This window comes from Pan troglodytes, chromosome 21 (assembly GCF_028858775.2).
Source record: "Pan troglodytes isolate AG18354 chromosome 21, NHGRI_mPanTro3-v2.0_pri, whole genome shotgun sequence".
Lineage (NCBI taxonomy): Eukaryota > Metazoa > Chordata > Mammalia > Primates > Hominidae > Pan > Pan troglodytes.
The window spans coordinates 56,384,798-56,403,774 of NC_072419.2; the positions used below are offsets into that span (position 1 = coordinate 56,384,798).

Genomic DNA, 18,977 nt, shown 5'->3' on the forward strand with positions numbered 1-18,977 from the left:
TAAGAATAACTTATTTAGGGTAAGTAATATACTAACTTCCCATTTATAATAATGGTAAAAGTTTCCTTTAAAATAAATGTAAGCAAAAGAGTCAGTTGATTACAAGAAAAATATTAAATAGTACTACATATGGTATTTGAAAGGAAACAGCAAAACCTGCAAGCATACTTGAACTGCTTGTTTGGAAAACACTGGCATTTTCATCTGCACAGCAGCCAACTGGATTATTCAGCTATACTGGATTAAGTCTCCTGTAGCAAACATAAAACTGAAAGATAGTGGTGACATTATAGGCAAAAAGCCAGACAACACAACTATTGTTCAGAAAGGGTTCAATCTAAATCTTTAATAATCCTAATTAGGCTAGAGGGAGAAAAGTCACTACATTACTACTGGTTAATTTACAAGCCTGCACTAATAAAAATGAACATCAAAAGAACCATATTGATAGGAAGGCTGATGACTGAGGTACTTGTTCACAGATCGTGCTATGGGCTGAACTGTGTTCCCCTCAAATTTATATACTTAAGTCCTAACTCCCAGTACCTCAGAATGTGACAAAACCTGCTGACACCTTGATCTTGGGCTTCTGGTCTCTAGAGCTGTGAGAAATTTGTTGTTTAAGCCCCACCCAGTCTATGGTATTTTGTTATGACAGCACTAGCAAACTCATATAGATGATAAGTGACATCTTAAGGAGCTTTATAGAGTTGGTAAGGATACAGAACAAGATGTTAACAGCTGTTATCTCTGGGTAAAAGAATTATGGATGATTCCCCCTACTTTCTCTATTTCCTGATTTTTTTACAACAATCCCATGTTATTTGCATAACAAAAAACCAATTAGGAACCATTTCAACTGCACCCCACGCAAGGACCTACCCAGGGCCTGTGCGACTGTCATTCCTGCTGTCCAGAAGGCTCCTTCCCCTAGGAATCCATAAGCCAAGCTCCCTCACCTTCTTTAGGGCTTTGGTTGTCCAGCACTTCATCTCAATAAGGATCAAGAGTTCTTCTCTGAGTAGGAATCTCACTTAACGGCATTCCTTAAGTGACTAACTTTTAATGGACAATGTTTTTAATGTTACTAAAACTTGATCAGCTGGGTATGGCGGCTCACACCTGTAATCCCAGCACTTTGAGAGGCCAAGACAATCGTCTGAGGCCAGGAGTTCGAGATCAGCCTGGGCAACATGGAGAAATCTCATGTCTACAAAAAAATACAAGAATTAGCTGGGCATGGTGGTGCCCACCTGTAGTCCTAGTTACTCAGGAGGCTGAGAGGGGAGGGTCACTTGAGCCAGGAAGGCGGGGAAGTTGCAGTGAGGCGAGACTGCACCACTGCACTCCAGCCTGGGCGACAGAGTGAGACCCTGTCTCAAAAAACAAAAATAAACAAAAAATAATAAATAAATTAGCTGGGTGTGGTGGTGCACACCTGTAGTCCCAGCTGCTTAGGAGGCTGAGACAGGAGGACTGCTTGAGCCTGGGAGGTCAAGTCTGTAGTGAGCTATGATCACGCCACTGCATTCCAGCCTGGGCAACAGAGCAAGAACCTGTCTCTATTAAAAAAAAAAAAAAAAAAAAAAGACGGGGCGCGGTGGCTCACACCTGTAATTCCAGCACTTTGGGAGGCCGAGGTGGGTGGATCATGAGGTCAAGAGTTCAAGATCAGCCTGGCTAGTATGATGAAACTCCGTCTCTACTAAAAATACAAAATTAGCCGGGCGTGGTGGTGTGCACCTGTAGTCCCAGCTACTCGGGAGGCTGAGGCAGAAAAATCGCTTGAACCCTGGAGGCAGAGGTTGCAGTGAGCTGAGGTTGCACCACTGCACTCCAGCCTGAGTGACAGAGCAAGACTCCATCTCCAAAAAAAAAAAAAGTGTTAAGACTGTCAAATAAATGGCAAAGTATAACAGCTTCTATAGTTAAGCCCTTCATTACTGAATGGAAGCTGTATTACACAAGTGACCTCTATTTTGAGTTGCTCTTTTTGGCAAGACAAAAAAATGTGTTAGTTTCTTATGTCAGGTATTTAAATGTCAGCTGGACTATTTATAGTAGGACTATTCCTCTTGTAAACTTAAGCAAAGAACTTCTCTATGGCTGAAAGGTTACCTTTTCACCTAACAATCAGATCTGATTAGGAAATCCTAACATTCAAATATCACAAGCTTGTTGCTATTAGTTTCAAAACAGTGAATTCAAGTTATAATTTTCTGATATTTAATTTTTACTTGTGAAGTAGGGCAAAATATATTAGTAATTAATCCTATACTTCCAACATACATTTCTATTGGATTAGATATTCGATTACTTAAAAACAAGTGTGCAAAGCCCACACATACAACTGAACCAAAGAAATAAGTCAGGTCAATTTATTTCAGGCTAGGATTTGGAACAGGAATTGAGACCCACAGAGGGAAAGGTCAGCTTTCTTTTGTTCCTGCATTATAGGACAATTTGATTCTGACTCAAGTTGTAAAGCCAGCACCAGAAACAGTTTAATAAATGAAAAACTTTGGACTGGCCAATATCTATCTGTATTGCAACTAGGAGTTGTGATATACATATAAATATCTATAACTGCTATCTACTGAACAATTACAATAAACATTTCATTTGAACAGCAGTTCTCAAACCTTTTGCTCTCAAGAATGCTTTATACTCTCAAAATCATTGAAGACCTCAAAGAACTTTTTTTTTTTTTTTTTTTTTTTTTGAGACAAAGTCTCGCTCTTGTTCCCTAGGCTGGAGTGCAATGACGCAATCTCAGCTCACTGCAACCTCTGCCTCCTGGGTTCAAGCAATTCTCATGATGTTTAATGTGTATAGAACTGGACTTCACATTTATAAGCAAAAAAAAAAAAAAATTTTTTTTACACATTTCAGGACCACAGTGAAAAGAAGTTTGCTTGGCTTTTTACCTGCTTGTCAAAATTTCCCTATACATAAATTATCAGTAACATATAGGCACATACACCTTCTCTCAGTGTGATAGTTATTCCAATACCTATCCAGCACTTTGCTAGACAATCTAGGGGCTATGAACAAAATAAAAACTGGGGTCTCCCTAACACAGTCTAAGGTGTCAGTGTGGAAACAAGATATACACAAAGGGCAATGAAATAAAACCATATCAAAGCACGAGAAACAGAACCTACCAGAGGACACTGTTACTTAGCCTTTGAGGGCTCACAGCCTTCTCTGAAATTTGACAAAAGATGAAGAGGTTGGAGCCATGTTACTACTGGACTTTACCTTAAGGGTAATCGGGGGGAGCTGCAAAAGGCTCAGAGTAGGGCAAGAGATAAGGCATATCCAAGTCTCCTAGGTAATGATCAGCTTTGGGGTGTGCTACTGCTAATGTCTCAGGATATAGAGCCAGAAGCATTTGCCTAGAGCAAACACTGTGACCGAACATGTGGCATCAAACTTCTTATAGGCCTGCGTGATGGGAAGTAGAAGAGATGTAGAAGATAGGGTAATTAATTCAACAGCTCATATTCATTTGCATGACTGTGGTGGTAGTTCAAAAAACAACAACAACAAAAAACAAAAAAACTGGCCTGTACCCAGTACTTCAGATAAATACCTGTTGAAAATTTTTTAAATTGAGTAAAAAAGGACAAAAGGTCTGTAAACCTCATTTTCTAAAAAACAAACACAAAAGCAACCTTGTATGCATCCTTGCATGTTCACTGAACTCTCACCAATGATCTTGGGGTGTCATGACCCAGAATCACTAACGTAAGGATACCTGGTCTACCACTCTGTTTTTAAAAGACAGGTCAGAGTAATGGATATATTACCTCCCACATATGCTACCATGCCTGACTATTTTTGTATTTTTAGTAGAGACGGGGTTTTTCCATGTTGGTCAGGCTGGTCTCGAACTCCCGACCTCAGGTGATCCGCTGGCCTCAGCTTCCCAAAGTGCTGGGATTACAGGTGTGAGCCACCGTGCTCGGCCGACGATCCTCTTAAAGGTAAACTAGGTGCCCTCGCTCTCCTACCAGAAGCCTACTCTTGGCCTCCCGTTGCACCCGCAATCCACCCAAACTTGTCACCTGGCCGAGAGAGCCCCACCTGCTTCGCCAACATCATTTTGTGCCACTCTGCCTTGCTCCCCCATCCTCCTCCAGCTACACCAGTCCTTCTCTAAGTTTCTGAAGAGGCATCCTTACATCCCGCCTTTGCATTTGTGAGTCCCTCACCCTGGAATTCTCTGTCCCAGAGCTGTGAATGGCTGACTGGTTCCCTTGTCCTCAACCAAGGGTCTAACTGTCCATTCCCTTATCTTGCCTTATTTTTCTTCATAGTACTCATTGCCACTCGACATTGTAAATATATTCATTTTCACTTTATTGGTTGTTTCTTGTCTGTCTCCCATCTGAACATAAGCTCCATGAGAGTAAAACTTCATCTGTTTTGTTCACTGCTGAATCTCCAATGTGTCAGGGTGTTTTGCCCTCTAGAGTAAGCACCCAAATACTTATTGAAAGAATTAATGAATGACTAGGTATTAGCTAGGAACAGTATTTCAGAATGAACAACGCTCAATGTCACAAAATTCTAATCTGGTTTATTTTTGAAAATACAAGAGAGAAACATTCACAGCACCATTATCTGGGAGTCTAACATTATAAGGATTATTAAAGGGGCTTAGTATGAATTTTAAAGCCTAAGAACAGTTATATATTAAGAGGCAGAGTCCCACTCTGTTACCCAGGCTGGAGTGCAGTGGTGTGATTTTGGCTCGCTGCAACCTCGGTCTCCTGTGTTGAAGTGTTTCTTGCACCTCAGCCTCCCAAGTAGCTGGGATTACAGGCGCCTGCCACCACGCCCAGCTAATTTTTGCATTTTCAGTAGAGACGGGGTTTTACCATGTTGGCTAGGCTGGTCTCAAACTCCTGGCCTCAAGTGATCTGCCTGCCTTGGCCTCCCAAGGTGCTGGGATTACAGGCATCAGCCATTGCACCCGGCCTGACTATAATAATTTTAAAAGCTATAAAGCTTAATTAGAAGCCAGGCAGTCAGGAGAGGCCCTCTCAGAGACCCCGGTCCCGGTCCCAAACACCTTTACTTCCACACAGGCCTGTGTGGTACGTTTTCTTTACATTTGATTTTCTTCCTTTTTTATTGTCTGACTCACTCTCTAAGTTTCTCAAGTCAGAGCTGTGACTCATTCAATCCCGCCTCCCCAGAATCTGGTATGCTGTCTGGCATATAATGATACTCAATATCAATAAATGTTTGCTGGTTGAAGAAATGGCAGTATCAGGCCAGGCGTGGTGGCTCATGCCTGTAATCCCAGCACTTTGGAAGGCTGAGACAGGCGGTTCACGAGGTCAGGAGATCGAGATCATCCTGGCCAACGTGGTGAAACCCTGTCTCTACTAAAAATACAAAAATTAGCTGGGCGTGGTGGCGGGCGCCTGTAATCCCAGCTACTTGAGAGGCTGAGGCAGGAGAATTGCTTGAACCTGGGAGGCGGAGGTTACAGTGAGCCGAGATCGTGCCACTGCACTCCAGCCTGGCAATAGGGCCAGACTCCGTCTCAAAAAAAAAAAAAAAAAAAAAAAAGGCAGTATTTCCTATTGTAAACTCTAATCTACTGGGTCCAAAATATTGGACACTGTTGCCACATAATTAACATACCTGGCTGGGCGCGGTGGCTCACGCCTATAATCCCAGCACTTTGGGAGGCCGAGGCGGGCGGATCACGAGGTCAGGAGACCGAGACCATCCTGGCTAACACGGTGAAACCCCGTCTCTACTAAAAATACAAAAAATTAGCCGGGCAAGGTGGCGGGTGCCTGTAGTCCCAGCTACTCGGGAGGCTGAGGCAAGAGAATGGCGTGAACCCCAGGGGGCGGAGCCTGCAGTGAGCAGAGATTGCGCCACTGCACTCCAGCCAGGGCGACAGTGAGACTCCGGCACATAAAAAAAAATAAAAATAAAAATAAACATACCTAAGGTTTTTTATTTTGAGATAAGTAAAATTTGGTAACCATTTCTAATTTATTTTTAGAGATGGAGTCTCACTCTGTCACCCAGGCTGGAGTGCAATGGCGCAATCTCGGCTCACTTCAACCTTCACCTTCTGGGTTCAAGCGGTTCTCCTGCCTCAGCCTCCCGAGTGGCTGGGATTACAGGCACGCGCCACGACACCCAGTTAATTCTCATATGTTTAGTAGAGACGGGGTTTCACCATGTTGGCCAGGCTGGTCTCAGACTCCTGACCTCTAGTGATCCACCTGCCTCAGCCTCCCAAAGTGCTGGGATTACAGGCATGAGCCACCACACCCAGCTTAGTTTTATTTTTAATAAATGAGAATTTTAGGAAAACTTACCATTTTTTTTTAAATAAGGGAAAACTAGTTTCTCACCCAAATCACATAAGTCAAAGAATTCTTCACTATAAAATGAACTTTGTTTCATAAAGTATGTATGAAAGCAAGTTACTAATATTTCAAACCATTTAAAAACTGCATACAAAGTTACATCAATATTTTCTACAAAACAAAAGAGCATTTAATTCCAAATGGCCTAATCACACCCTAGTTATAGAATTCAGGGTCTACTCCAGGGACATAAGTCCAAATATGGTTGGAATTCAGAGATCCTGCAGACTTCAGGATGTATCAGTGACAAGCGAAAAGCTCATCCTATCCTAAATAGAGTTTAAATTCAAAATCACGGTACATTAAACAAAACATTTTAGTGAATATATTAAAAAATTAAACGTACATATGCCAAAGAACAGAAGCACAACAGATGAGAAAACCCAAGAATACTCTAACATATGTTTTGGTCCTCTAGCACTTTAATCAATTGAATCAACATAAAATTTTAAGATTCCCAATATTTCTCTGTGAATCTGACACCAAAAAGGCAGCTGGAGAAATAGCATCAAGTGACAATATGGAAGACATAAAAATGGACTCTTATAGGCCAGGCGCAGTGGCTCACACCTGTAATCTCAGCACTTTGAGAGGCCGAGGTGGGAGTTTGAGACCAGCCTGGCCAACATGGTGAAACCCCATCTCTATTAAAAATACAAAAATTAGCCAGTTGTGGTGGCACATGCCTGCAATCCCAGCTAATTGGGAGGCTGAGGCATGACAATCACTTGAACCCGGGAGGTAGAGGTTTCAGTGAGCTGCGATCATGCCACTGCAGCCCAGCCTGGGCAACAGAGACTCGTCAAAAAAAACAAAAAACAAAAAAACAAAAAACAAACAAACAAACAAACAAACAAAAGGACTCTTATAATCTTGCAAAACCAAGAGAACTACAGGCTCTATAATAGCTAGGAAGTACACTAGGAAAATCTATAGCTAATGATAAGTATAATCAAATAGACTATGACTATTAAAAAGTGAATTATGAAAATGCTAAAAAAAAAAACTTCATCAAGGTGCTAAAATATCACAGTAATCCAAGACTTTTTGAAGAAAATATTTGTTCCTATTATTTCAGAATTATTCTTTCCAGAAGGCTTTTTCCTGGATCTGTGTCAGTATCAAAAGTCAGCCGGTTATTCTCTTAGCTAAATATAAACTGAAAAGACAGCAGTTGCAGGATATTACAAAGAAAATATGGCAACCAGGTTGAAAAAGCATGAATATTTGATAGAGCTTTACACCATGCCACAGTAAAACATTTAATGCAGTAATCTGAAACACAGCAACATATTAAAATATTTGTGGTACAAAAAGGATTCTGAAGTCCTTTAAAACATCTTTTGGGAAAATCATGGCCACCAAGCAGCAGCTACCACAGCATGTCAATCTTGGAAAACCCTGGCCTAGGTCTTGAATTAAAATGGTAGAGCTGGCTGGGCGTGGTGGCTCACACCTGTAATCCCAACACTTTGGGAGGCAGAGATGGGTGGATCACCTGAGGTCGGGAGTTCGAGAACAGCCTGACCAAGATGGAGAAACCCTGTCTCCACTAAAAATACAAAATTAGCTGGGCGTGGTGGCGCATGCCTGTAATCCGAGCTACTCAGGAGGCTGAGGCAGGAGAATCACTTAAACCTGAACCTGGGAGGCAGAGGTTGCGGTGAGCCAAGACAGCACCATTGCACTCCAGCCTGGGCAACAAGAGTGAAACTCTGTTTCAAAACCAAAAACAACAACAACAACAACAACAAAAAAACAACAACAAAAAAGGTAGAACCTCAGAGGTTTCTCCTGAAAAGAAAGCTGCTAGTTAAAAATGGTTTGGTTGCCCATTCAGGGAAGACAGTGAACTGAGCTAGGAATCTGATGCTGCTCCCACTTCAGAAAATGAGGAGGTATGGAAGGTGATGCACTGGGATTCAACGTCCCTGAAAACTGGACATAAAGCCATAAGCAAGTAACTTTTATTTCTGAGCAACCGCCCAAGTGTAGTCTGGCTGTCTAGTTAGCCTGCCCAGGAGATCTGTTCTTCTCCCTCTCTAGAGCAATGGTTCTCCAAGTTAGTCCCCAGACCTGCAGCCTGGACCTCATCGCGAACTCGCTAGAAATGTACATTCTCAGGTCTTCAGCCCAGAATTCCTGAATCTGAAACTCCGAGGTTGGGCCTAAGAATCTGACAAGCCCTCCAGGACTCTGAGGTATACTAGTTTGAGATCCATTGCTCTAGGGGAATTCTAGGGAAAGAATTAGTAGCAAGCTGTCATTCTTTACAGTCCAGCCACGTGACAACAGCTAGTGACAGAATGCAAGACCCTGTGTTCTGCTGCTAGGGTCAGTGACCAAGACCAAGCATCAGATTTTCTTTGACAAAGGGGGAAACAAGATGTGGGAAATGAGTCAGGACAACTGGAGAAGGGGAGGATGGTTAATTCTACGATCAAGTATCTCTATAAATACCATCAAATAAGGATAAGAGTTTCAGTTTTTTGAAAGGCTGAATAGCCACTTTTGCGTCTGCCCTATCGGATAAATTGTTTCTCCACAAATTGTCAAATGTATCCATTTGGCTACATCAAAGAGATCCTGAATTAACTCACTGCAACATTCACAAATATTTACTGAGTACCTACTATTTTGTCCAGAACTGTGCTGGTGCTAGGGACACAACAGAAGTTGAGATAGAATCTTGCCTTAGTGAAAAGGCATAGAAAATATGCAACGAAACAACACTTCAGGTAAGGTTAAGTGCTTTAGAGAAACAGAACAAAACAAGAAGCTGTGACAATGACTAAAAAACTATTGAATGGAGTGCTCAGGGACGGCCTTTCTGGGTAGCTGCGACCTGAAGAACAGCAGTCAGGCCCATGAAGATCTGGGGACAGAGCAAGATCAGAGGTGTGTGATACCACATGAAGTCAAGGCGGCAGGGCCTTGTGGGCCATGGAAAAGGGATGGGTTATTCTGTAATAAGAGCAGTGGGAAGGGCTTGCTGAAGGGGAGTGGCAGTTTCTATTTTACGTCTGTGAAAGATCATTCTGTCTCCTGTATAGAAAATGGAAAGGGCAAGACTGAAAGCAAGAGGCTTTTTCCATCTTCCAGGCAAGAGAAAGATGGTTCTGGTTAGATTAGGATGACAAGAGTGGAGACAGAAAGGAGGATTTGGCATTTAGTTTGGGGTTACACCTACTGGACTTGTGACAGGGTGGATGTGAAGATGAGGAAAGACTACTACTTGAGAGGTCATTGCCGTCTACCCATGAATAAGCTAATCAGCCAAGGCAGAAATAACAGACATGCCAATGGCTGAAGATGCTTGCGAGGCCTACCTCAGAGAATAAGAAATGGGGGCTGGAAGAACGATCATCCGGCCAAGAGCACGTGTCCTGAAGCAACACCATCCCAGAGCACCCAGGCTCTGCACCTCAGGCTAGTCACTCCTCTCCTGGCCTGTTTCCTCACCTTCACAATCGATACCTGCCTCAATGGGCTGTTGTGACAAGTGAGATAATGTAGTTAATACAGTGTCTAGCACTTAGTAAACCCAAGAGTGCAACTTAAAAAGAAGTCCGATGGCTTGCATGTAAATAAGGATGAGGAACTACTTTGTACATGCCATGATGGGGCTCCAAGCCCAAGAGGTGTGAGTTATTCAGTATAAAATATAAGCAAGAGCTTCCTGAAAAAAGGACCTCACTCTCCTTGGACGCACATAACCCAGAAGAGGACAAACAGTGGCCAGAGATGCTATAAAAAGGGTTCCTGAAATGGGTAGCAGTAGACACTTCTTACTAAAGCCCTTTCTCTCTCCAAGATTAAACACTCCAAGACTTAGGAAGAACATATCCCTAAATCCATGCCTTTTCCATTTCCTTCCTAAGGTACTGGAGCAGGCTGGTGAGGGAACAGGAGTTAAAAATGCCTGGGCTCTAGTCCGAGCATCACCAGTCTCCCTTGGCTTTTGGCTCCTTCCTCAGTAATGTGGGTGGATACTGCCCCTGGCTGGTGACCAGGCTGTGGAGAGTTAGATGAGACAACATCACAGGTAAGTGGAAGTCTATGGGACACTCTAAAGCACTATCCACAATACAACAGTAATAGTATTCAAACATTTACTTTGCCAAATGTGCTGCTCTGAACTTCACTGTGCCCCTTCAAAATTAAGCAGAGGATTCCTGACTTCCTATTTTGTATTCTACTTTTACCAAATTACTGCAGAGCTACAATTTGGGGGGAGGTGGGAGGGATAGAGATATGAAGAGAAAAGAGAATGTGGTGGGGGAAATACAGTGGTTTTCAGTTAACATGAAGGGGGAAAATCATGATCATCAAAATTAACCTTGGTAATCCCTTAAGAAAATAATAGCTTGCAGCCCGGCACGGTGACTAATGCCTGTAATCTCAGGACTTTGGGAGGCTGAGACGGGCGGATCATGAGGTCAGGAGTTTGAGACCAGACTGACCAACATGGTGAAACCCTGTCTCTACTAAAAATACAAAAATTAGCCAGGCGTGGTGGCGCGTGCCTGTGATCCCAGCTACTCAGGAGGCTGAGGCAGGAGAATCGCTTGAACCTGGGAAGCAGAGGTTACAGTGAGCCAAGATCACGCCACTGCACTCCAGCCAGGTGACAGGGCGAAACTCCGTCTCAAAAAAAAAAAAAAAGCTTGCACTAGCCCAACAATGCCAGTTTCCCCTCCATCACTGGAGCAGGCTGCTATTTCTTTGGCTGAGCACAATATGAAGCTGTTCTTTGAATGTAGGGCCCATGTTGTACAAAAGGCACTTAATTACAATTGGCATAAGATGCTCACACAGTGAGACACACAGGAACTGAGAAGAACTAAGGGACTGTGAGTTTTCATCCATTTCCAGCTCTCTCTGGGGAAGACCCTTGAATGGAAGGGAAGACTAATCTCTGCTGCCCACATGGTTAAGTTTTTATAAGCTGAATGTGCATATGAGGCCACTCCGATGTATGCAAATTTAAAATCATGCCCCACCAGGGCTTATCCCTCTGGCACTCATTTTCTGATTAAATGTCAGGGAAGCTCGTGGGCTGCTGAGTGAGAGGAAGGGCCTGGCAACCAAGGGCCACTATTTGATGTGCTGCAATCCTGGCCAAGGCAGGAGGAAGTCACCCGTCATAACATGGGGATTCTGAGGATCTGTGGTGGACTTTTCACAGTTCCACCCTCTAAGACATATGTAGATATCACACATTGCAGAACCAAAGGAAGTGGGAAGGTGGTGTAGCCAAATGCTGAAAGCAGTGACCATAAAAAACTAAGTTCAGCCCTTACAGGAACTCAAAGGCTTCACAGCTGTTTCCTGGCAACCGGAGGCACAGATTAATCAAGAGCCTCACCCTAAACCTGGCTAAGGAAGGCCTCTGGGCCCTGACCACACCTGGAAGACTTCTCAGGGTTAGAAAGCAGAGAGGCCTGTACACTCATTTTAGTTTACCCCAAGTAAGGTCTGCTTTACTCTTAGCACCCTGCACTCTTTTCACTGCCTAGGGACGAAGGTCAGATCTTATCATACTCCTCTTTTTAAGACTCTTATTCATTCATTCAACAAATATTTACTGAATGCCTACTTCATACCAGACACTTGTTTGATGGCTTCCCCTCATACCATCTCAAATCCAAAGCCATGTCTCTCCAACTCATCTCCTTAACAAGCCTTGCTTGCACATGAAGGCCTTTTATCCTGTTATTTCAACATGCCAAGCAGAGTCCCACCACAGGGCCTTTGCACTCACAGCCCACTCTCTCTCCTGCCTGTGACACTGTAGGGTTGGCTCTTTCCATTATTTGACTCAGTTGAAATGTCACTTTCCTGACCACCTCTCCAGACACTATCACATCACACAATTTCCTCCATAGCACTTACTGCTATCTGAAATTGTCTTATTTACTCCTTAACAGCCTTCTCTCCCTGACTTGAATGGAAGCTCCTGAAGGACACAGACTATGTCCATTTTGTTTGCTATCCACGATGGGACATAATAGGCCCTCAGTAAATATCTGTTGAATAAACAGACAAAAGAATTTTGGGAAGTCCATTTTAGGGCACCTCAAAGCCTGTCCTATGTTATCTAAACCATGCCAAGTGCTCTTGTATTCCACTAGACAGCAGCTGACATTTTATCTGATCACCATAGCCATTTATGAAGCACTCACTTTTTAACTGTCAGGGTCTGGAGAAATTAGAATCGGGCAGCTGTTAACCCAGATTGTAGGTAGCCAACCGAGTGACTGCAAGCAGGGCTGAGCTGCAACAGCACCTTATTGCTGGCTACCACCAGCACACTGGGCCCCTTCGTTTATTACGACCTGGTAGGAGTGTTATTCTGGTGAGAAGTTCTACCCAGCAGTCTGGCCTGACTCAGAATCTCTCTTCTGGGAGTGCCTGGGGCAGCGTCATGGTAAATGAATTGACTCAGCACTGTTCCAGCTGAAACCAAAATCGAGTAAAAGGATTCATGGTCTCCGCTATTCTGCAAGAAGACCCCACTGTTTTAAACTCAAAAGGCAGCAGCTTGTGGTGGGTCACTTCAGTCAGATCCCCCACATTCAATTTCTTTTATTCCCACCCCAACCATCAGGCAAGTATGGCTCCTTGAGACCGCAGAGTAGCAACATTTATAAAGAATTCCCCTCACCCTATTTCCCACGGATCACCAATTCCTTCCCAACACTGCCGCTGCTGTGGCCTTAAATATGCCAATGATTGCTGTACTCAGGCTGGTGTCCCTGCAGCCCCACAGTGGGGAACACTGTGGCCCCGTTTGCTTCCTCCATCAGAGAGGTAACCCATTTTCACCCCATCTGAGAGAACCTCCTTGGCCAACTTCACTGCCAGGCACCTGAGGGTGCAGCCTCACCCAAGAGTTCCCATTTCATCTATTCACCTCCCTACTCCCATCAGCCAGTGGGGAACTTCTGAGCTGAACCCACGTATCTGTCCCAATTATTAAAGGAGTCGATGAGAGTGAGCGTCTCCACAGAAGAGACACTTCTAGGATATGCTTCCCTCACTCAATTCAAAAAGAGGAGACTTTTCTCCTTTACAGGAAACATCTCCGGAACTCGACCTTTTCCACTCCCTCATTTCAGGGGCTTCCCTCAGTTGAATCCCCACTCCCAAAGAGACATCCTCGGGGCTCCCAATTCACCTGTTCTCCCTCATCCAATATCAGAGGCTTCCACCAACTGCCCCACTCGAACCTTGTCCCCTGAAACCTAACTTGAAGCAATCCATCTGTATCCTCGAACAGGTGACTGGTAATGATGGGGTCATTTCACTATCACCGCTATTAGGTCCCTCTGGCATCTGAATCCTTTTCCCTCCTCTCACTTATCATGCGGAGATCCCCTTCATTCTCCCCAAAAGCAGCTGCTCCAAGGCTCCTCCTTTCTAGTCAACATAGCTATTTCCTCAGCTAACCCCATCTCTAAAACTAACGCCGGAGCCGTTCCCTCAACCGATAGGGGATCCTCTCAAGTCACCCCCTCAGGATCCCGTTTCTTCCATCCAGCCTGAGGGGCTTCTCTGATGTCCCCTCCAGACATCCCAAGGCCCCTCTCAGCCGCACCCCTGGCACCCAATATGGGACTTCCATCCGCTGTGGGGCGCCTCCTCTAGGGGACCCCTAGATCGCCCCTTAAGAGTCGCCAGCCCCGGTATCCTCAGGAGTGCCTCGGAGCTCGCTCCTCGCCCACTCCGGCTCCCCCAGACAGCGCAGAGGGCCCTCACGCCTCCCGGGGGAGCCTCAGGGCCTCGCCGCGCCGCCCACAGGCCCCTCAGCCCCCCGCCCGTGCTTCCGGCCACCGCCTGCTCCTCCTCCCCCAGTCAGGCCGCGCCGGTGGCTGCCGCGGAGCCCAGCAGACAGAGGCGGCGCGGGGACCCTGGCTCCGCTGCAGGAGGCTTTGAGGGTCCCCGGCCCCCGGCCCAAGCCCATGCCCCCTCGGCCGGCCGGGACCGGCGCCCCCGCTCACCCGAGCCCGTGGTGGCTGCCATCTTGCGTCGCTGTTGCTTGAAGGCCGGCCCCTTCTTCACCCCCCCTTCACCCGTCCCCTGGCCCTGATGCGCAGGCGCGCGCGCACGCACATACGCCGCCGCTGACGCCCGCCCCGGAGACCTGCACGACCCGTGGCCTGGAAGGCTCTTTTCCTTCCCTTTTAGAGAAAGGAAATATCTGCGTGCTCGAGGGCCCAGCAACCTGCAAGTCCCCACACATCGGGTGCGAGGGAGGTTGTGATGTGCTTAGTGAGAAGGGCAGGGGTGATTAGGCTTGGGAAGGCGCGATTGTGAAAGAAAAAGAAAAGATAGCTTCAAACAAAAGCGCCGAATTCGCTTGGGGCTTTTTCCTGTCTAGTTCCTATCTAGATCCTCACCACATCTCCGCAAGGTCAGAATTAATGTGAAAAATGCAGCCGAGAGAGATCAAGCGATTTATCTAAACTCAGCTGTTAAGTGGCAGAGACAGGCAGAATTTTAACCTCCAGGTTCAAATTTTTTGAATCATCACCCTCCAGGTCAGATGATCTGGCTCCTAGGATTGATGCTCCCCGGCCAGAGAAGGCTTGGAGTGGGTGCAGCTAAATGATTTAGGGGCATTAAGGTGGCAGGGAAAGCATTTGCTAACCATCTACCCAATTCATTCATTCATTCATTCGTTCATTCATTCATTCAACCAAACAAACATTAAGCACCTACTATGTACCAGACACTGTGCTAGGCGCTGGGGATGGATAGACATCTCTGAAGAAGCAAATCCCTGCTTTCAGGGACTTACATTCTAGTCGTAGACAGCAAGTAAATAAACAGGAAACTATAATTCTGATAGGGTAGAGATAAACCAAGAAAAGAGCAGCAGAGGATGGTCAGGAAGGGCCTCCTAAGGTGGTCATATTTCAGCAGAGACCGTAACAATGAGGAGGTAGAGGGAACAGCTTGTGCAAAGGCCCTTGGGAAATATTTTTGCAAATAAATAAACCCAAGAAGGTACTCCTCCTTTATTATAAATTGTCTGAGAAGCCCTTATATGGATGTAGACACTGAGGCTGAGAGAGGTGAAGGGACTGGCTTAAGGTCACAGAGCAAAATACTGGCAGAAGGACCAGGACTCTAAACATAGAGGGACAAGGAAGCTGGAAGCCCTCACCCAGCACATCCAATTCATCACCTTTGTCTGACAGCAGTGCCTACTCTGCATCTCTCCACTCCATTCACTTCTCCACTCAGGGCAAGCTGCCTTTATCTCCCACTTGGAAGACCCCAGCAGCTTCCATTCTCTCCCCTATGGTCCATTCTCCACACAGACCAACATCTGCTCAAAACAACCTCCAGCTAAAGCCTTCAGTGGCTCCCCATTCCCTCTGGATAAAATACAAACTTTACAAGTTGAGCGACCATAGAATTATCACCTAATGAGGACACACATCAGATTAAAAGGGGATTTATTATAATCTCACCAGGACAAGTGGAAATCAGGGCTCTCCAGGGCAAAGCAGGATGCCTGGACACCCTGTGCACAAGGCTCTGCACCCAGGGCAGGGACGAGGATGGGGTGGTCAGATTTAACGGGGCTTTCACTCAGGTCCTGACTCTGCACTTGCACAGCGCTGCAGGTGAGTGACTCCTTAAAATCTGCACCCTAGGGCAGGGCATGGTGGCTCACGCCTGTAATCCCAGCACTTTGGGAGGCCGAGGTGGGCGGATCACCTGAGGTCAGGAGTTCCAGACCAGCCTGGTCAACATGGTGAAACCTCGTCTCTACTAAAAATACAAAAATTAGCGGGGCGTGGTAGCACGCACCTGTAATCCCAGCTACTTGGGAGGCTGAGGCAGGAGAATCGAGCAAACCCGGGAGGCAGAGGTTGCAGTGAGCTGAGATTGCACCATTGCATTCCAGCCTGGGCAACAGAGAGAGATTCAGTCTCAAAAAAAAAAAAGAAAATCTGCACCCTAGGTACCCCACTTGCCTCACCATAGCCTTGGCACAGCCTGCGCCTCTGAGACTTTCTGTACCTCTGCGGCGACACTGGCCCTTTGCAAGCCCCCTGGAACACATGCCCTCTCCCACTTCAGGGGCTTTGCCTGTGCTGTTCCCACTCTTCAGTTCTCAGATCCAGCACCATCCCCTCAGGGAAGCCTTCCTCGATTCCTCCAACCACATCAAATTCAGCTATAATTAGCTCTCAAAGTGCCAGCACTGGCTACAGGTGAAGCAACTTGACTTTTCGTGTATCACGTGATACAAGTTTGCTTTGGGGAGCACAGAAAATACTTGCCCTGGACTTGGGGTCACTGTAAAGCATCAGTAGCAAGTGGAAGCATTTGGGTTCCTAAGGTGGACTCACCTTTGCAGTGAAATTTTCTAGGTTCAAGTCTTCCTTCATCACTCAGTTTGCTTTGTGACTTCAGGTAAGACGCTTGAACCTCTCCTGGCATCAGTTTCCCCTTCTATGAGGATAGTAGTATCAACCTCATAGGATTGCTGTGGAGATAAAATGCTTTCCTAAAACCCCTTGGCACAGGGAAGAGGAAGGGACACTAGAAGAGCTCATAATTACCAAGCCGTTACATCCAGCTTTTAATCCTCACAACTCGATGCAGCAACTCCTGTGAATATCCCCATTTTTAGAGATGAGAAAACTGAGACTCAGAGCTAACAGGTGGAGAGGATGAGGATTAAAACACAAGCCTTTTATCTATGGTGCCCGTAAATGTTTACTCGCATGGATTCCTTGGCTCTTGTAGGAAACTTCTTGCAAGTAAAATTGACAATAATAATTCCCGTGCAGAGCTCATCGCAGGAAGAGGTTAGGCGGGACAGCCCGAGGCATGCTGGTTGTTGTAGTCTAGCGTTGGCGCAGTGCCTGATGGGAGTTGTAGTACGTCCCGCGCACACGCTCCCTCGAAGAGTTTCTGCCTCATTCCTGGACGTCACAGCGGGTCCCCAGAGCAGGATTCCTTCCGGCGCCTGCGCCTGATCACCGCTCTGCGCTTGAGCTGATAAACTCAGCTGATGGGATAAGAGTCTTGTTTTATCGGATTTTGGGGAAGATTAAAATGGTTAATAGAACTAGAGAATTTAGAAGAGGGCTTGGCACTAAGTGCAATATAAGTATTAGCTGCTATTATTACCTAATCCTCAATGAACCTTGCAAAGTAGCTGTTACCATTTCCATTTGTGAGATGAGAAAACTGAGACTTAGAGGAGTTAGATGGCTTTTCCAAGGTCACACAACAAGGAAGGAGTAAAATCAGTTTTGGAATCCAGTTCTCTTTACCCTGTGTCACCCGCTGGCTCTCCCGTGATGAGGGAGGTGGAGCCTGGGAGGTTTTGAGCTAAATGTGGGCAGGTTTGCCTTTTTACAAAGGGCATCGTGCTGCCATGAGGAGACAGGGCGAGGACACCCAATTGGGCAGCAGCAATATTGGTAGCAGGGAACCCAGAGAGAAGGTGTATTGGGCATGTTTACTGCCATTCCAGTCGCCATGTCCCCACATGGCAAGGTGGGTGTTTGGAAACTTTCCCTCCCCTCATAAAAGCTGAAGAGAAGGTTGGGCGCCCTGGTTCACACCTGTAATCCCAACACTTTGGGAGGCCGAGGCGGGCGGATCACCTGAGGTCAAGAGTTCGAGACCACCCTGGCCAAAATGGCAAAACCCCGTCTCTACTGAAAATACAAAAATTAGCCGAGCTTGGTGGCTCAGGCCTGTAATACCAGCTACCCGGGAGGCTGAGGCACGAGAATCGCTTGAACCTGGGAGGCAGAGGTTGCAGTGAGCCAAGATCGTGCCATTGCACTCCAGTCTGAGCGACAGAGCGAGACTGTCTCAAACAAAAAAGCTGAAGAAAAAGCCTATTTTTGTCCCCTTTCCTCCTTCCTACAATATGAGGTTGTAATGGTTAGAATTAGAATCCTGGGTGATGTGGCTGAGCTGCTGAAGGAATTGCAGGGCTGCCCAACTGCAGACATCTGAAGACATGAGATAATGTGCCTGTTGCTTAAGTTGTTCTTAAAGGTAGGTTTTTGTTACCTACCACCAAAAAGCATACCTAATAGATACAGGAAGCTGACGCAGTGGTTCGGTTGAGAGGCATATAGACCTGACAGATCCACAATGTCTATTCGTGAACTCTCTTTTCAAGCGGGAAAACACTAGGGCTGGTTTGGAATCTCTGGGATGTAAAAGGCATGAGTAGTTTGAAAAAGTATATTCAAAAGGTGAAAAAACAAAAATTATATAATGTTATCCACAACCTTCAATTTCCTATTTATAGTTAAGGAACCCCCCCAACCTCGTGCTACAGTTTTTGTAGCATAAGCTGCAGAAAGTAAAGCTGACAAACTGTCGACAGGAAGGGCTGTGGACTTGCAGAAGACAGAGAGGAGAAGGGATGTGTGGTTAACAGAGTGTGTGATGAGGCCGGGCATGGTGGCTCACACCTGTAATCCCAGCACTTAGGGAGGCCAAGGCCAGTGGATCACCTGAGGTCAGGAATTCGAGACCAGCCTGGCCAACATGGTGAAATCCCATCTCTACTGAAAA

General features: G+C 45.8%; 1 protein-coding gene across 12 annotated transcripts in view; it reads right to left on the bottom strand.

The window, feature by feature from the left end:
* UBE2V1 (ubiquitin conjugating enzyme E2 V1) overlaps positions 1 to 17,315 on the bottom strand; it is a 34,983-nt gene extending 17,668 nt beyond the window's left edge. For 2 of the 12 annotated variants that reach the window (XM_063802397.1, XM_063802394.1), the window contains exons 1-2: positions 17,122 to 17,294; positions 16,778 to 16,914 (exon numbers count right to left, since the gene is read on the bottom strand). In XM_063802397.1, the coding sequence (XP_063658467.1) occupies positions 16,778 to 16,816 (39 nt within the window). In that variant the 5' untranslated portion in view covers positions 16,817 to 16,914; positions 17,122 to 17,294. Of the gene's footprint in view, positions 1 to 168; positions 1,568 to 12,592; positions 12,867 to 14,410; positions 14,508 to 16,777 lie in introns of those variants that run through there. The other 10 variants (XM_054674204.2, XM_054674206.2, XM_016937117.3 and 7 more) reach the window with 9 other exon arrangements.
* Between the last annotated feature and the right edge of the window lie 1,662 nt (positions 17,316 to 18,977).